General features: G+C 33.2%; 2 protein-coding genes across 2 annotated transcripts; both read right to left on the minus strand.

Annotated features, from left to right (window-relative positions):
- Window positions 1-5,100: 5,100 nt before the first annotated feature.
- LOC120145600 lies at window positions 5,101-11,993 on the minus strand. Its single transcript, XM_039159416.1, has 11 exons — window positions 11,515-11,993; window positions 11,222-11,339; window positions 10,771-11,108; window positions 10,542-10,673; window positions 10,374-10,472; window positions 9,853-10,271; window positions 8,647-8,781; window positions 7,411-7,550; window positions 6,012-6,137; window positions 5,817-5,943; window positions 5,101-5,565 (listed from the first exon to the last, which is right to left on the minus strand). The coding sequence occupies exons 1-11, from the start codon at window positions 11,952-11,954 to the stop codon at window positions 5,507-5,509; spliced, it is 2,133 nt and encodes a 710-aa protein (XP_039015347.1). The 5' UTR covers window positions 11,955-11,993; the 3' UTR covers window positions 5,101-5,506.
- Window positions 11,994-12,895: 902 nt separating this feature from the next.
- On the minus strand, window positions 12,896-13,890 carry LOC120145753 (nudix hydrolase 18, mitochondrial-like). Its single transcript, XM_039159506.1, has 5 exons — window positions 13,802-13,890; window positions 13,598-13,703; window positions 13,408-13,491; window positions 13,102-13,230; window positions 12,896-12,991 (listed from the first exon to the last, which is right to left on the minus strand). The coding sequence occupies exons 1-5, from the start codon at window positions 13,873-13,875 to the stop codon at window positions 12,896-12,898; spliced, it is 489 nt and encodes a 162-aa protein (XP_039015437.1). The 5' UTR covers window positions 13,876-13,890.
- Window positions 13,891-18,669: the final 4,779 nt, after the last annotated feature.

Consider the following 18,669-nt stretch of genomic DNA (forward strand, 5'->3'; position numbering starts at 1 on the left):
CTAGAATCTCAAATGACCATCATATCTCAGTCATCATGTTAGCGTCCAGCTTAGAGAACCGTCAATTTTTTAACGGAAAATGTTGAGTTTGGAACATAATAAATAGTCAGGTGACCATTTTGTAACTTTTAACAGCCGAAAGACTTGATAAAGCAAAATTCTATAGTCAGAGGATCATTTTGTAACTTTTATTATTTGAGGGACTTAATAAAGCAATACCCTATAATCGGAGGACCATTTGTGTACTTTACCCAAATAATTATGTTTTTATATATAACTAGTACTTTTTCTTTTGAAGAGAAATTTCTTTTCCAATAATTCTTAACATTTTGCTCTGGAATTATATAGAATTGAATTAGACCTCCGCAGTCATGTTCATAACAATTATGCAATAAGCATTTGGTGCTTATTAAATACCAAGAAGCTTCCTTTAATAATGTTAAAAGCAGGTGCTTCAAAAGACCAGTGGTATTTGTTCAAAGTCTTTGGGTCATTGCTATGAAAAAAAACAAATGCCTTTATTAGAATTCAACGATCTTTTAAGTTTTCCATTGAGGAAAAAAAATGACCTAGTGAGAAAGTTAGATGCATGTATTAATTAATTAATTAAAACTTATTAATTTAAATATTAAAACGTTCATCTGTGTCAACGAGCGTTGGTATAAGTAGTTAAAATTCAGGAATTTGAGCTTATAATGTAAAGTTTGAATCCTAGCACCGTCACTCTTGGTGAGTAATATGTAAATGATAAATCCCAATTGGGTCTTAGGTATACCCTGACCATGGTCTGGGGCGCCACCCTTCTCTAAACTTTTTTTAAATGAAAACGTTCACGTGTTTTTATAAGATTTTTGGTCTCGATCGATTGAAATAGTGCCAACAAAGACTTTTGATTTGATGAGGATAGGGACGAATCGGTAGAGGAGATCCGACCCCTAAAATTGTATAAAATTAACTTTTAATTTTTTAAAAATATTGAGAAATTTAATTTATTCTTCTCACAAATTTTAAAAATTCTTATTAAGTTTTATTTTTTAAAAATATTTAGGTAAAGTACATAAATGGTTCCATGACTATAGGATATTGTTTTATTAAGTCTCTCCCTATAAAAAGTTACAAAATGGTCTTCCGACTATAAGTGGTTGTTTTGTTGAGTCACATGACTATTAAAAGTTACAAAATAGTCATTCAACTATTCATCATGTTTCAAACCCATAATTTTTCGTTAAAAAATTGATTGCAGTTTGAGTTGTACGTTAACATGCTGATTATGACATGATAAAATATGATCTCATAATCTCAAGAGACTATCATATCTCAGTCATCATGTTAACGTCCAACTCAGATGACCATTAATATTTTAACGAAAAAGGATGAATTTGGAACATAATGAATAATCAAGTGGCCATTTTGTAATTTTTAATAGTCAAGGGACTCAACAACGCAACTCCCTAGAGTCGAAGGGCCATTTTGTAACTTCTAATAGTCAAAGGACTCAATAAAGTAGTATCATATAGTTGAGGAACTATTTGTGTACTTCACCCAAAATATTTTTAATTCTCCTCCTAAAACTTTTAAAAGTTTTCTCTAAATCAAAAAATAAGAATAAGAATTATAATTTAGACCTATACAATTCTCAAATATTTTTTTAAAATGTATCGTCAAGATCTATTATTGAATACGAAGCGTGAAATTAACAAAAATGAAGTTTTTTAAAATGTGTTGTCAAAATGATAATAATGAAGAAAGGGGAAGGTCACACTCAATAATTAAATAAAATGTCCATATTATAGATGTGTATCTATCAAAGGCGATGAATGTTTTGTCATTTGCTTTTATTGTGTGCCCACAACACCTTTTAGGTCTATGGGTTTAACCTCCGACCAAAATATTGTCATTTTGCTCGATTAGATAAGATTTAAGGGCAAGCTGCATCACCAACAAATGCCCCCTGCCCTTTCCATCACCTCCCTTTGATTTAGGGTTGGATCATGCCATGTCCCTACACTTTGTAGCTGGCAAACAATCATAGTAATAAAGCATACATACCATCCATCATATATCATGCATATATCTATGTATACATTATACATATATGCACTTGTGCCATGGTTATGGTGTCTTTTGCCACACAACATTGTTGTTGCCAATCATGGCTCTTGGAACCAAATTATTAGGGTTTGATTAGCTGAGGATAAACTTTGAATAATGATCGGAGCCCATCTGTGGTATCTTATGCTATAATTTTCACTGTACTATGAAACATAATAATTCTAAAATATATAAAATTATTAGTTGATTTAACGGGATAAAACATTAGATGTTTTAAGAAAATATTAAAGACTTAAATATATAGTGGAAGGAGGAAATTGGATTGAATGGGTCACACCCTTAATAAACTTTAATGTTTGTCGTTAATATAACATTTTTCATATGTAATATATCATGTCATCATCTAAGCACAAGTAATATATGCCAAGTTAACACCTAAGCACATGTGATATACGTCATCTAAGTAATTAAAAAAATAAATGGCTGTCCCTTTTTCCCATATATATGGGATAAGGGGAGGTAAGATAGTAGGCTACCCCCAACACAAGGTTGAGAGCAGCTTTCGTAAGAGACCTCCGAATTATGAAATGCCCTCCGTGGGACTCGATCCCACGACCTCAAGGTTAAGAACCTTGTGCTTTACCAACTAATTAGCTAAAACATCACATGTGCTTTACCAACACAACGTCATCTATTATCCTTATCGCTGATAGATAAAACATCACGTCAGCGATAAGCATTGACAACTAATTAGCTAAAAAAATTCATCAAAAAGAGTATTTTGACAAAAAAAAATCGAAATGTATAAAGATAATAGAGACCAACATGGCTTTTATACAAAACATTAGGGATGGATTTTGGGATTACGCCTAAAATATAATATAATGTATATAATCATATTCTAATTGTCTGAAAATTATTTTGTTGGAATGGACGTTGATTTCATTATACAATACATATATATTTCTTCATATATCATACAGAGTCGAATTTATAAAATATTCTTATACCAATAATCCAAACTATAATTTATTCGTCGAACTATTAGTTTTATTATTATTTTACTTAAAAGATCAATAAATAAATTTACAAAAGAAATAATATTGAGGTATTACCATCTATTTTTGTGTGGTTTTATGTCCCTCTCCATACGTTCAAACAAGCTTCCATCATAAACGCCTTTAACTGCCACTTTCCTCTATAATCCACGTTCATGCTTGCAAAGATGGTATAATGTCAGCCATTCCGTCCAGCTACGGATCCCACGAATTCGGTAAAAAGTTATTCTGGAATTCGAATCTCATCGTCCGACGTTCCATCGATATATTATATAATTTTTTACGAGTTGTACGCGAGTATTAATACGTAACTTGGAATGCCAGGAACTTAAGTAACTACATATACCATCATGGTTTCTGTCAAAGAATGAATCATTACGCCCTAAATCATCAACTCCTGCAAATATTCATGCAATTATTAAACACTTAAAAAAAAAAGAACAAAAACTGCAAATTTAAGCAAGACAAAGTTACATACATACATACATACATATGTATGTATGTATGTATGTATGTATGTATGTATGTATGTATGTATGTATGTATGTATGTATGTATGTATGTATGTATGTATGTATGTATGTATGTATGTATGTATGTATGTATGTATGTATGTATGTATGTATGTATGTATGTATGTATGTATGTATGTATGCATGTATGTATGCATGTATGTATGTATGTATGTATGTATGTATGTATGTATGTATGTATGTATATAAATACTACCTTGTGGAAGATTTTTTGATGAGAAAGAAGAAGCCATGGTTGGGGTGTTAATGAAACTGAGATATTTGGCAGATACAAAGAGAAACTGCAAGAATTGGTGACAAAGAAGTAATGGAAACCCTAATGAGCTTTGCTTTTGTTGATTATATGACGTTACAGGTATTTATAGTGGGAATAAGAGGTTGATCAAGACTGTTTGTTGACAAAACAAAAACCCTAAGCAGCTTCTCAAACGATACGTTAAAGCCAAAAAAAATCATTCTCTTGACAATTTCTTTCAACTTTTGATACTCTCATAATATTTTACAATGAATACTCGTATCCTTTTAACCACTAAAATCGATAGTATTTGTTTAAAATCTTTCTTAATCATTGATAATACACCGATTGTTCGAATTCAAGACTTCAAAAAAATATTTCCTTTAATAATTGGGATAATTTAATAGATTCTTATTACGCTATTTTCTCAAAAATTATATCATATTTATATGTAGTTTATTATACAATTAACGAGTGTGATAGAATGATTAAAAATTTAATAACAAAATAAATGCTTCGTATAATGGGAGGCAAAAATAACATGAAATGAAAGAGAACCGAAATGAGATAAAACGACACCCTTTTTTACTGACAAAATATGAAACGACAACTAAGGAAGCTGCCTCAGATGTGAATACAAAATGTATTTGCCTTTTACAGCCACAAAAATAGGAACACCAAACGCATGGTTTTCTTTCGCCTTCACATTTCTCCCATCAATTTTTTGTTTTCCATTGTTTATTGATATAATTTTTTGTAAATGAAATATTATTGTTTAAATTTCTTAAATCATCGGAAAATTCCCTCAAAACCCTATTTTCTTTTGCCCTCCTAATTCCCAGACTTTGACCCTGATTAATATAGACCAACCAACGTCATAGACCTAACTTTGACGTATGAGTCTCTCAACAGGGATTTCCTGCATACACAAATACTCGGATTCGAGACCTTAAACAATATCAAACTGCTTACCACTTGAACTAACTCCCGTTAATCCTCAAAACCCTAATTGATTAAACCAAATGATATTGTACGTTTAAACACGACAGAATTCACAACTTTTTGATGAAAAGTAAATAAATTCATTCCAATAACATATTTTATGCTTGAAATCATTAAGCTTTCAATTTAAATAACATCCAAAACAGGAAGATCAGAAATCATGGAAGAAACTACGCATGGAAATGCACAGGAACATAAGCTGTCCAAAGAAGGAAGCTTATGAATGAAAATGGAACTGTAATTCAAACATTGTTGGAAATAATAAACTTATGAGGGTACAGTTTTCTCATCATCCAAGAGAAAGCACAAGACAGAGAGGGGAACATAACAATTATCTCAAACCAGTAAAGATCCCAGCTTCATCTTTCTCCTCGGATTCGTTCTTAACTACATGATATGGAAATGGAAAACAAACGAGGAAATAAAAGAGAAAAATAATAAAATGTGCACACCAACTTTGATACGGTACTAGCATAACTTGTGCAGTTTTTTAATGTCATCGGATTCGTTAAGAATTCTTGATTTATTTCACCACCATTGACATTTCATAACTAAGCCTGTTGCTGGAGTTACCTAATGTATATATTTTCTTATATACATAATGTTCACATGCAACTCCGGTGATTTCAAACGATGCAACACTTCATCGCTAAACCCTTTTGGTCAGGCCTTGCCTCGTCGTTGCCTAGGAAAATATGATCACGGTTTAAACTTTACATAACATGCATCAAAGCGAGAACATTCGGGCAACGGGGAATCAATATATCACAAATAACATTCAGTTGATCAATATCCAAATAACCAGACTACCATTTCATGGAACAAACAACACTTTCTATAGTACGATTCGACTATCCTTAATAACTAAACTCGCTTAAGAAAAGAGACAGGCTTAAGAAAACGACATAATACGAAGAGATTATAAGATCTACACACCTTCAGGAGGCTGAGCTAGCCTCCTGTTCTGTGGAGACATCATTTCTTTCTTCAGCTGACTCAATATGTCTTCCATTGTATACTCCCTTTGCCAATTAGCAAGCATGGGGAAAAGGCTAGGTTCAACCTGGAAATAAAACAGAGCTATTAGTATCATACCGTAGCATAAAAGGTTGTGAGAAAAACATCCCCTACCACTCCGGTTTCCTGATTTACGCAGGTCATATTTATCCGTGTTTGGAACCTCACACTTGGTGGATTATCTGGATAATCCTTGCCACAGAACAGTTTCAATTGGTATATGCGTCCTTCATAAACAGTCTGAAATGCATAAAAAGTAAGATATCAACTTACTAGGTGGTTTAAGAGAAATCATTATTAATTGAGTTTCAAATGCAATGGTAACTTCATTGAAGTTGGTCAAGTGTATGGAAGTATACACGGGACAAAATAACAAGGTTAACAAGTTAATTTTCTTAACTTCATCGCTTTTTTTTCCTGGTGCGTGCATAACTAAAAAGGCTCTCATTACATTACACAAAATCTTATCCATGTATGATAATCATTTTCCTCTCCATAAGATTGTCTAATACTGCCCATGTAGGATAATCAATCAAACCATCCCATCATTCTATGAAGACCTAATGACCTACAGCATTGAACAAAAAGCCAATTGATCTAATCCTATCATTTGCAACAAACTAGACCTAAATGAGCTGAAATTACCAAGAATTGACTGTTTTATGAGTGAGCAAGAATTTCATAAAGAAAGAGATAATAACGACGACAATTTTGTGGGGGATAAACGTGAAATGTTGATGGTGGTTTGCCATCTTCCATTCGTGAACGAAAGCATATCTACATCAGCATGCGCATCTCTAACATAGTTTCTCAAAATAAAGAAGTTGGGAAGATTTCTAATTTTAGTTAAAGGCATTAAAATTGTTAAATACAAACCTTGTATACTTTGTCATAAGCTGAGAGAACAATTGAAGTATATTCGAATGTTCAAAAAGCTCCAGCTAAACTGAGTTGCAAAAAGGATGTAGATCATAGAGCTTGTATATTATAGTTCCGGGTGACAGTTTTAATGAGGCTCAATGGGTTTTGCAGGTAATAGCTAAACTTTTCAAACAAAGTACTTTTTCAAAAAAAGCAGTTGAATTATGTGATAAAATAACAATTAAAAATAGTCAGGATTGGATAGTAGAACTCCTAAGCAACTCCTATAGAAAAGTACCGAGAAAGGTCTTTTAAAATATCGTAAATATGAAAAGCACTAATCTCTTCTTATAAGTTTCAACAAGCTATAATTGTCAGAATATAAGCGAAATTAGGCCAGTCAACTATATTCTACCCCCTGGTGCAGAAAGAAGCAGTCTTCCAATTCGAGCAATAGACTAATTTGCCTCGAGCATAGCTTCTTTTCATGTTATTGGTATCCAACATATCAAATATCTCATCAAGAATGACATTATCTTGCTACAAGTAGTTGTCAACTTCGAGGTTGGCTTAGACTCATCATTGCACATTTCCACTCAAATTCAGAGACAAACACACTGGTTACTGAAAAGAATAAGAGAGAGGGACTCACATTAAGGGGGCCAATAATAGTCCCAGTCCATGACTGCATGTATATATCATCAGCATCATCCATCCCATAGCTAACAGTTCCATCCCCAATTCCCTTTTCGCCCCTCTCAAGCTCTTCCAGCAATCTGAAATTCCTGGGCACTGCACAAGACCAGACATTTTAGTCCCTAGGTCATAATTGTAACAAAGTCACATATGAAGATTTTACGAAGACCATCCTTAAAAAATGCAGTTCTCAAAAATATTTAAAACAAAAGTTTCTTCAATAGCAAAAAGTAAAATCCAAGACAAAGAAATGGTAGGATGGTATGTCAAAGAATCCAAAACAGTCAACAAGATACCAGAAATAACTGAAGTAATCCCGATAGAATACAAGCTAAACCGCAAACATCTGTTTTCAAATGTTCAGTTAAGACGGCTAGCACTCTGTAAACTGTTGCATATGCATCCCACATCACAAATAACGTTGACTAATCTCATCAAATTCCTTGAGAAGTGGATCAATGGTTTTGATGTATGAAACGAGTAAAAGAAAAAAGTTACTTCAAAGCTTGTACGGTCCACGCATCATAGTCAAGTGGCTATCATAGCAAAGTTTCGAGCATTTTAACAGCTATTTCTTCTTCGTTTTGAATATACTCTATCAGCATCAATATTCTTTACTTGAAACAAGGTACATAGACAAATGTTGTTAGATCTAATTAGTTTAAATATATTGCAATGGCTCCGTCACAATTATAATTTATAAGAATCATGAATAACCTTAAAACTCGTACCTCAGAACCCGAAGTGAAGAAAAACAAATAACAGAACTATTTTAATCCAAATTTCAACAAGGGTTTGATCGATTGCAAATCAAAAACCAAAGGAAAAAGACAAGATCTTCAAGGAATTTTTTAATAAAAAACTTGCTATAAAATATCCTGTAAAAATTTCACCACAAAGGCTATAAAATTCTCACCTTGAATATCAAACCAAGCACAAAAACACCATCCTCAAGCATCTAAAAACAAGAACATTAAACTAAACAAAAGAACACCAATATCAAAACCAAAACCCTATTTCTACCAAATCCAAGAATGATCACTCCCCTAGGGAAAAACCCAGAGATGCAAACACTTTCAAAGCAACAACAACAGCGGAATAATAACAAATTTTCAGTGATAACAGGAAAAAAAGAGAGGAAATTTGAGTAACAAATAAGAGAAATATAGGACTTTCCAAATCGAAAACTTACCAACAACACTTGATCCTTCTGTACCCATCAGTTCTCTCAATCTTCGAGATTCAAAAGGAGGGGGGGAGAAAGAAGAAACAGCTACAGTTTCCTTAATTTCAAAAGAGGGGGAAACCCCAAAAAAATTATGGGAAAATTATATGAAAAATAAAAGAAAGATGTAGGAGGATAAAGGGGGCACGTTAAAGGAGAAAGCTTGGAATCTGAAATCGAAAAATCGACAACCACTGTTCAAATTTGACTTCTGAATGGTTAACTGCCACTTTGTATCCGATAGTGGTCAGGTAAGGTATGGTAAGGTTGTTAGGAGAAAGCAATTAAAAAGAAATAAAGAAAAGTAAAGGGTAAACTATGTATTTAGTATCTAAACTATCAGTTTTTACTTGTTTTAGTACTTAAACTTTCATTTTTTGAAAATCATACCTAAAGTTTACTTTTTGTTTCACTTTAGTACCCGCCATTAAAAACTTTAGTTTTTTTTTCATTTTAGTACTCGTTCAAAATTTATCGTTAAGTTTTGAAAAAATTAAAAGTTTAGGTACTAAAACGAACCAAAACTGATAGATGGGTACTAAACATGTTAAGTTTTAACAGCGGGATATTAAAATGAAATAAAAACTAAATGCTAGCTATGATTTTGAAAAAAATTAAAATTTAAATACTAGAACGGATCAAAAATGATAATTTAGATATTAAATTTGTAGTTTACTCAAAAGTAAAAGTATAGGTAACCACTTTTCTATTATCTATATTTTATCTTAAATTTTTATTTTTCAAATAAATTGAATAATATTTATCGAATCATAATTTAATTATCATTTCAATAATATTATATAAATAGTGAGTTCAAAAGTAGTAAAGTACGTATTTTTCATCAATTTAAGGATTCTAAAACTTATATTTCAAATATTATATTAAAAAAATTGTGAAGTGCTTCTTAAGTGATACATTAGGGATGAATACATGTTGATTTTTTTTATCATTTCTGATTTTGATTTAAAAAGAAGATTTTTATTCGATTTTGATTTGTTCTAACGTTTAGTCATATTTCATTGTCTTTGATTTTTGAAGCAAAAGTTGGAACAGATCCGATCTAAAAATTATCCCCTCAATCTATCATAAAAAAGAACATTCATCTAGATCATGCCAACCACTTCTAGGTGCAGATATGAAACAATAAAACTTTAAGCTTGCTCTTCTATCGACGTCGAAACCACCCATCCATCTCTTCGTCGTCTGAAGATTTGAGCAATTCCGACTTTCTCCGGCTGTCGCTGCATTTAGATTCATCGTTTTGCATTACCCTTGTGGGATTTTTGTTCGTCTCCGACGTTGACTTGCATTTCCCGTCTGTTTCAGGTGGCACGGTAGGCTTATTTCTGGTAATGGGGAAATCAAAGAACTTTGAATTCTCAGTCCCTGAATCTAAGCATTCATCTTCGTTCTCTTCATGTACAAATCTCCATCTATCTGAACTTTCATATCGCTTTCTGTCTTGCCCTTCGAATTTACCGATGTTGCCTTCGAATCCACCAGCGGATGTGATTGAAGCATTCGAGACTTTTGGCCGCTTGTGGTCACATTTCAAGCATATCATATTTCGTCTGAAATTAATATAGTTGCACCTGTATAATTCCAGACATTCGAATCCACAACATGATATCAAACAAGGCTGTTATGTTCGAGCTTTGGTGAATTCAAAGGAAATTGAACTCGAGAAAACTCACGATTCACATTCCCATTCCCCAGGATTGAGATGTCGCTTCGGAGGTTTCTCTTTGCATTGCAGACATCTTGTATTCTTTGCAAAATTCAGGAAGTTGCATCTGTAAGAATTGAAAGTCTCCATGAGGAATGAACCATTAGAAACTCAAAAGACCTTTAAGAATCAGTACCTGCTACATATCCAATCTCCCTTCTTTAATGGCAGATGATCCTGATCTTCCCGTAGTTGCCTCAATCTTTCTTCGAAAAAACCGTCACAGCGCAAGCACTTGATGTTTCTTGCGAAATTTAGGAAGTCGCATCTAACAAATGGAAAGCAAAGACAAATTGGTGTCACAATGCACAAACAACTGGATAACCAAATTTTCAAATTGCAATAACATCAGGCCATCAAATTACTTGGGACAAAGCCAATCGCCTGGCTTCATCGGAACTTTTATTTGTCCTTGCGTACTTGAATGATCGTGTCGTGAAGCATCCCCTCTTGAGGGTGCAGCATTTGGCATGTCAGCTCGTTGATCCTCTCTGCCATAATCAACCATTTCTTTCAGCAGTCGTCTTACCGATTCTTTAATTAATTTGTTTTGAACTAGTTTGTTCTCGACAGAACCGGTGACAGAGTCGAGACAGTAGGTCAATAAAATGCGCATCACATCCACGGTCCTTCCACCTTCGTCTTCACGTGCCTTTACATACGCCCTATCACAGTTTCCTCTCAAATTGCAGGAGCTGCATACCTACAAAGAAAAGGTAGACAAACAATAATCAGGGAAAAGAAAAACAGAGAATATCTCTTTCACTTACCACATCAACAATATGAAACAATAAATTGAAGACGCCTAGTACATACATTTCCTTCATCAATGCCCACATGAGCTCTTAAGCGCTTCCCAGAATTGACAACTTTCCTATCAAGGCTCGGGCATCCGCATCCTACAATGACCTGAACATCTTTCCTTGAGAAGTACCTGGAAGCAAAAGGGTCTTCAGAAACACGAAAAGAACACAAAACGTCTACATATATTATCACTGTAAAATATTATCAAACAGGTTATATGCATAGAAACCCAGACACAGATACAAACACAGAGCAAAGAGAAAGTAACTCACTCAACACAATGATAACTAGAAATTCTCCATTACCTTATAAGACTAAAGCGATCTCTAGCGAAATTAAGGCAAGATGTGCGGATACTATTGGCTTCTTTCGAACCCAATTCACCATTTTCAAAAGGGTTCCCATCTGCATCGAAATAGCCTCTCCTCAATAAGCATTCCATCAAATCCACCCATTCCTGCCACGGATGAGAAATCTGAACCGTTGATTCATTCCGCGTCGTGGTTCTCTCATGATCAAACGGAACGACGACTTCCGGCGGTGATTGGCCGCCGTGGGAACTGGGTTTTGAAGAATTGAGCTCAGCAACCTCATTAAGAACAACATCGAACTTTGAATTCGGATATTGGATTTTGGTAGAGCTGTGGATGTACGAAATGGGAATCAAAGGGAAATCATATTTCCGGAAATGGATTTCGAGAGAAGTATAGAGAAATTTGTAGCTGGTTCTTAAAAGCCTCATCATCTAAGTTCGATTTTTTTTTGGCGGAAATATTATTGGTATAACGGTAAATATTAATTTTATCATTAATTTTTGGCGGAAATGATCACCAATTGTAGTTAAGTCCCTTGATTATTAGAAGTTATAAAATGGTCATTTAATTATAGAGTATTGCTTTGTTGAGTCCCGTGACTATTAAAAGTTATAATATGATTACTCTACTATTCACTATGTTTCAAATTCGTTCTTTTCTGTTAAAACATTTATGATATTTTGAGCTGAACGTTAACCTGTTGACTGTGATATGATAAAATCTGATCCCAGAATCTCAAACGACTATCATATATCAGTCATCATGTTAACATCGAGCTTAGACAAGCACCAATATTTTAACAGAAAATGACGAATTCAGAGCATAATAAATAGTCGGGTGACTATTTTGTAACTTTTAATAGTCAACGAACTTAACAAAGTAACATTCTATAGTCAAAGGACTATTTTGTAACTTCAAATAGTTTAGGAACTCAATGAAGCAATATCATATAGTCAGGGGACCATTTATGTGCTTTACCCTAATTTTTAATAATTTAGTTGATTTTTTATGATAAACATTTCTATTGTTCTTTGACACAATTGTGGTGAAAATTGTGATACAAATTAAGAATCAAATGACTGAATGAAGGAATCTTTTGCCTTTGGCCCAATAATTTTCTTCATGTTAATTTCCTTCTAAAAGGTTTGAGATTTAGGGGTTTTTTTATATAAACTGTAATGTTTATATTATTTTCTTTACTTGACGTGAAAGAAGGCATAGAGAACATGGCTCATGCAAAACAACTTAAAACATCTACCATGCTGCCACTGTCTCCTTGGCCCTTTAATCAAAGAGAAAACCCCTATTTACAGACAATGAGTTCATCTCCAATTACTACTAAACCGAACATAATTGAAATGTTTTTTTTTCCCTATTGCTGCAAGGAACTCAGTCTTTCAACAAATATGTCCAATGCTTCCTTCATCCACCAATGCTGGCATACATCCCTACCTTCCTTCACATTCATCTGCACAATTTGAATAAAATGATTAAAAAAACCGCGATTCCTCGATTCGTATGTTGATTTAAATAAAACCCGAGATTTAATTCAGTTGATTCGTGCGATAAATGGCTTACCCAAGTCCGTCGACGGACATGCTGCTCCGGCCAGAAGTCGAGTTCCTCCTTCACAAGCAGAGGGAACATGTGACCTTCATAAAATGCGCCATGGCTTTTGCTTATGAAGTACCATTTCCCCAATTCATGCTGTGTTCATCAAATGCCAAAATTAAAATTAATCAGTAACTTTTATTTTTATGCGGGATTTAAATATCGGTCCGCGACCGCATTAGCATATGTGATATAGCGTAATAGCGTATGTTATGTTGCAATTGCGATAAACACGACATGATACAATACAAGATGTTAACAAGCAGGACTAACCTCAACATTGCCAATAACTCCAGCTTCTTCAACAGACTCTCTTAAAGCAGCTTCTTCCCTGGATTCATCAAGCTCCCAACCACCCTAATAATTGAAAGAGAAAAAAAAAACAATTGATGAATAATGCATGATTTAATGGATACTTTATATTGAAAATGAAAAAAAAAAATCCATTTTTTGTTTGCAGTACCTTGGGAAACATCATATTTTGACCTTTCTGTGAAGAGATTAAGAGAACCTCCAACTCATCAGTAATGGTTCCATCGCTGCTGCATTTGAATCTATAGGGAATGCATCTGCAAAATCATCGAAATTTTGAAGAAATTTATTAGCTTTTCTCGTCATCCATTGAAGAAAAATCTGACCAGCAAGGAGAAGAAAAAGAAACACTCACCCGACGACTTGGCGGCGTCCGAGGTTGTCGTAGCGCTGCAAGTCCCTTCCGGTGCGAGAAACCAAGCAAACCATCCTCGATGAAATCGAAAGGGACAAGAAACCGAAAACGATTCAAATTTAACAAGTTTTTTTTTTTTGGAATTATTGCAGCCGACGACACAAATAACGACAGTGGGTTCCTTTTGGGGTATCGGAATCTGGTAAATACAGACAGACAGACAGAAGATCGCCAAAGAGGTTTCGAACTGGAAATGGAAGATGTTGGAGCAAATAAAGAACGGGTATTTATAGAAGAAAAGAAAGAAGACAAAATTATTAATTAATTAGTGAATAATACTTGTGTTGGGGGGGACTGTTTTTAAAATCAGAAACGGCAGGTCGAGGAACAAAAAAAAATCGAACCGGGCTGGTGCTGAACTCAAACGCGCCTGTTTTTATTAGCTTCGGTGCCGTCCCGTTTGCACAGACTGACTTCTAGTGGCTTAATATTCAATTCAGTCCCATATGGTTCTCGTTTTCTTATTTTAGTACCTAAATTATAGCGACTGAAAACGGTCAAATCAAAGAATAATGACTAAATTTACAGCTTAAGTACGAGATTGTAAGTAATAAAAGCGTTTGAATTAAAAGATTTAATCGTTCCGCTTGGAGTTTTGATCGAAATTTAAAAGGTGTATATAATTACTAAAAAAATAATTAAATATTAGACTAAGTTCATAACATTTTCATGGTATAGGGACTGGAATGAAATTATTACCAAAAAAACATTGAAAGATTTTGTTTTTCTAAGGTCTTGTAGCCAACACGAACACGGTTTGGTATGCTTTAAAAATGGGATCTGATGTATAAAACCCGTTGACTTGCATGTGTTCGGAGCATGCCTAATTTCCCCTTGGCCGTGTTTCTTTGAAGACAAAATAATATTAAAATAAAAAGGTCTATGAGGTCTGCCGTCTGGTTTCTTTCATCTTCTCTAGTATAGTTTGGAGTGTGGTTCCTAGTGGTCTACTTTCCTCAACCACGCTACCCGGATGGTAAATAAATTATTGTTATTTTCTAACATCTTAGATTTGAGCATCAGAAATGTAAGTATAGGCGAGCAAAACACGACTTGATTTGAAAAATCGATTTTTTTTTTGCTCGACTCGAATTGACTTTAAGTTATAATTTCATAAACTCAACTCGAATTTTTTTAAAATTCAACTCAAATTGTAAACTACAACTCGAGTAACTCAAAATTTCAGTAATTGGTGAATTGGTTTTTAAGTTTGAGTCGAGTCCTTCGATTTTGTGTGATATATGTAATATAACATATGGAAAAATATTTGTATATTATATATGGTTATGGAAAGTTATTTGAATTGGAATCAAATAATATTATAAATATTTATAATTAAATTTAAATAGAAACTCGAAAAATTGATTTGACTCGACTCGATTCAAAAGAATTTTAAGTCAACTCCGAGTTGTAAAATAGAACTCGTCAAGTCAAATAACTCGAATTTTTTTTATTCGAATCAATCGAATGTTCACCCCTAAATGTAGGAGTGTGGGAGTTCAGTGTCAAATAATTAAAGGGATGACTGTTATCTTCAGAAGTCTTCAATTCGAGCATCAACAATAGTAGAATATTTTTAACATTCATTATCAAATAATTAAAAATATTTAAAACAAATATTACTATTTATATTATTAAAAATAATAATAAATGAACGATAGTATATTTTTTATTTGTTACTTAATAATAAATAAAATAAAAATTGATTATTAATAGGTTATCTCTGCATAAAAACATTAAATAAATTGAAAACGACGGCACCAATATAATATATTATAAATGATAATTAAATTAATGTTAAACAGTTGTTATCAGTATAAAATATTTCCCTCGTCTTAGTTTACTTATAATCTTAGGCTTCATAGCCAGCCACCGTCCCAGCAGAAACACATGGAGATCAATATACAAAATAAAAATAAAAAATCACATAAAATAAAATAAAATAAAATAAAAAAATCACATAAAATAAAATAAAATAAAAAACAATTGATACATATACATATTAGAAGAAAATAAATATTAACCCGTTTTAGTGCTTGACATCTACTTGTTCATATATATATATATATATTACAATGATAATATATGTTATATTTTCAGCAATATCATTTAAATTTAAATATTAAAAATAATATTATTAAAAAATTATAATCATGAATTGTAAAATAATGTAAATCATAAAATGAACATAAAATATAAAAAATATTAAAGTCAAGTATACAAATGATCCCTTATTTATAGTTGTTGTTTTATTGAGTCTATCGACCACTAAAAATTATAAAAAGATCCATTGACTATAGGACATTGTTTTTAGCGTCTTTTACTATTAAAAGTTATAAAATGGTTGTTGGTAATGCTTAATCCCACATAGTATTGGAAACACTATTGGGAATGGGTATTTATAGTATGGAATTCTCACTTCCTTGTTGAGTGAAAGAAAACAAGGAGGACTCTCGCGCGTCGCCGCCGTCATCAGTCTCGGCTCGGGTCGTGATCGTGGTCGTACGTGTCTTCGACACGTCCGCGCGGATACTATCTTTTTATAGAAAATTCTTGAGGAATTTCTCTTTGAAAGAAACAAATGGAAAAATGTGAAATATTTTAACTAATATTTATAGGCTGCTGAGAACTGTTTAAATTCAAATGATAACAGTTGGTTTATGAGAGTTATCAGAAATTAAACAGCTTTTCCTAAATTAAATCATATAATTTCGGGAGTTATAATAGCTGAATAATGATGCAATGAACCTGAACTATTTTTGAGTCAGGTTCATCTAGACGTTTCAGTTGTTACAAAAGAAGAGATTTAATCCTGAAATTTTATGGACGATTTTAACCCTATTTTTAGCCTATAAATAGAGGGTTATATTCAGCTTCTCAACTCACTCTCAACATTCGCAATTCACTCTCAAAGTGTTTTCTGCAATTATTCTTTCTGTGCTTTCCGATAAGAAGAGCAATACCACCGGCAGTCCACTCCGATTTTGGGTGTACGGAATTCGGAGCGACCGTGTTAACCTCTGGGGACGGTCCGCCTACTGCAGCGATTACACACATCGGGGCGAATTCATTTCTAAGGCAGTTGTTATACCACGACACGGTTTACGAATCTGTTCCTTTTAATTACTGTTTATATTTCCAGTCAGTGCTAACGGTGTAGTTTTGCAGTTCATATATCCAACAATGGTCATTCGACTATTCACTGTATTCAAAACCCGTATTTTTCCGTTAAAAAAATTATGGCAGTTTGAGTTGGACGTTTACCTGTTATCTGATATATGATAGACATTTCAGATTTTGGGATCAGATTTTACAATATTACATTTAGCATATTAACATTCAGCTCAAATTGACATCAATTTTTAATAAAAAAATGACGAGTTTGAAACACAATGAATAGTCGAGTGATCATTTTTTAACTTTTAATAGTCAACGACTAAAAAAATAATGTATTATAATCATGTGATCATTTTATAATTTTTAATAGTCTAGAGACTCGATAAACAATACCCTATAACCGAGGATTGTGTACTTCACCCAAAATATTAATTTACAAAATATATATTAAAAATGAAACTCTGCCTGTTTTGATAAAAACCCTAACTCTTGATCAGATTATCATTGCATAGCAGACAAACACAATTATGATGAGATGAACTTCTAACGAACACATTCTCATGTTCCCATTTATTTATTTTATGGTTTCCAAACTTTAAAAATAATATGTTTCCACACCTCGTTAATGTGGACCGAAGGGTTTCGTCCGTCGGAAAATCAACATTATCTGCCGCCTTCTAATTTATTTATTAATTTATTTTCAGTTTAATTTCACCTTCCATAATAAATATTGAGCAATGATTTCATATGTCCATACCATGATATTTGTAGCCCATATTTGACCTTTTCTATATATAATTTTGTGATCGACTTCGTGGCATATACTTCCGTAAAAAATGGCTGTCTCTTGTTCCCATATGTAATGGGGTAAAGAGGAGGTAAGATAGTATGTTGCCCCTAACACTAGGTTGATAGCAGCTTCCGTATGAGACCTCCAAATTATAAAATACCCTCCATGGGACTCAATCCCACGACCTCAATGTTAAGAACCTTATACTCTACCAACTGAGTTGAATGATCATTTCAAATATATATATATATATATATATAATTTTTATTTCAACTATTTTTCTTTATGTCAACTAAAAATATGAAAATTGTGATAAAGTAAATTCTAGAGAGATGACAATAGTCATGACATGAATCTATGTATTGCATGTTGCCTTACGTATTCCATTTACAAAATAATTATAATTTCAACGTCAATTGGATCCATCTACTTAATTTAAAAAAAAAACTAGCTAACCCTATTCCCATATGTAATGGGGTAAGGGAGAGGTAGGATAGTAGGTTGACCCGACGCCAGGTTGAGAGCAGCTTCCGTGGGAGACCTCCAGCAATTAGAATTATGAATTGCCCACCGTGAGACTCGATCCCACGACCACAAGGTTAAGAGTCTTGCACTCTTACCAACTGAGTTGGACGGGCAATTCATACATTTACTTAACGTAGAATAGGGTAAATTAAGCATCAAGTACCTAAATTGAGCAAATTGAATTTAATGAGTGGACAAGAATCTTCCAAATTTCTAGAAAAAGAACCAGTCGTTCACATACTGGTCCAATAGGGCAAAAACAAGTGTGAACATGTCCAAATTTTCTGCCCACCACATACATGTCTGGATAAGGAAATCAAGTTTTCTTGGAATTTATTTCATTTTCTTCCAGAGAACGGTGCTCGAAATTCAAACA

The sequence above is a fragment of the Hibiscus syriacus genome, unplaced genomic scaffold (genome assembly GCF_006381635.1).
Source record: "Hibiscus syriacus cultivar Baekdansim isolate YM2019G1 unplaced genomic scaffold, ASM638163v2 tig00110893_pilon, whole genome shotgun sequence".
In the NCBI taxonomy this organism is placed as follows: domain Eukaryota; kingdom Viridiplantae; phylum Streptophyta; class Magnoliopsida; order Malvales; family Malvaceae; genus Hibiscus; species Hibiscus syriacus.

Coding starts and splice junctions, on each gene's coding strand:
- LOC120145753 (XM_039159506.1), bottom strand. CDS start 13,875: ATGGTTTGCTTGGTTTCTCGCACCGGAAGGGACTTGCAGCGCTACGAC. Junction 13,231..13,407: donor GAGTTATTGGCAATGTTGAG/GTTAGTCCTGCT, acceptor TGATGAACACAG/CATGAATTGGGGAAATGGTA. Junction 12,992..13,101: donor ATGTCCGTCGACGGACTTGG/GTAAGCCATTTA, acceptor CAAATTGTGCAG/ATGAATGTGAAGGAAGGTAG.
- LOC120145600 (XM_039159416.1), bottom strand. CDS start 11,954: ATGATGAGGCTTTTAAGAACCAGCTACAAATTTCTCTATACTTCTCTC. Junction 10,272..10,373: donor GGGGAATGGGAATGTGAATC/GTGAGTTTTCTC, acceptor GGAATTATACAG/GTGCAACTATATTAATTTCA. Junction 5,944..6,011: donor TAAATCAGGAAACCGGAGTG/GTAGGGGATGTT, acceptor TTTTATTTCCAG/GTTGAACCTAGCCTTTTCCC.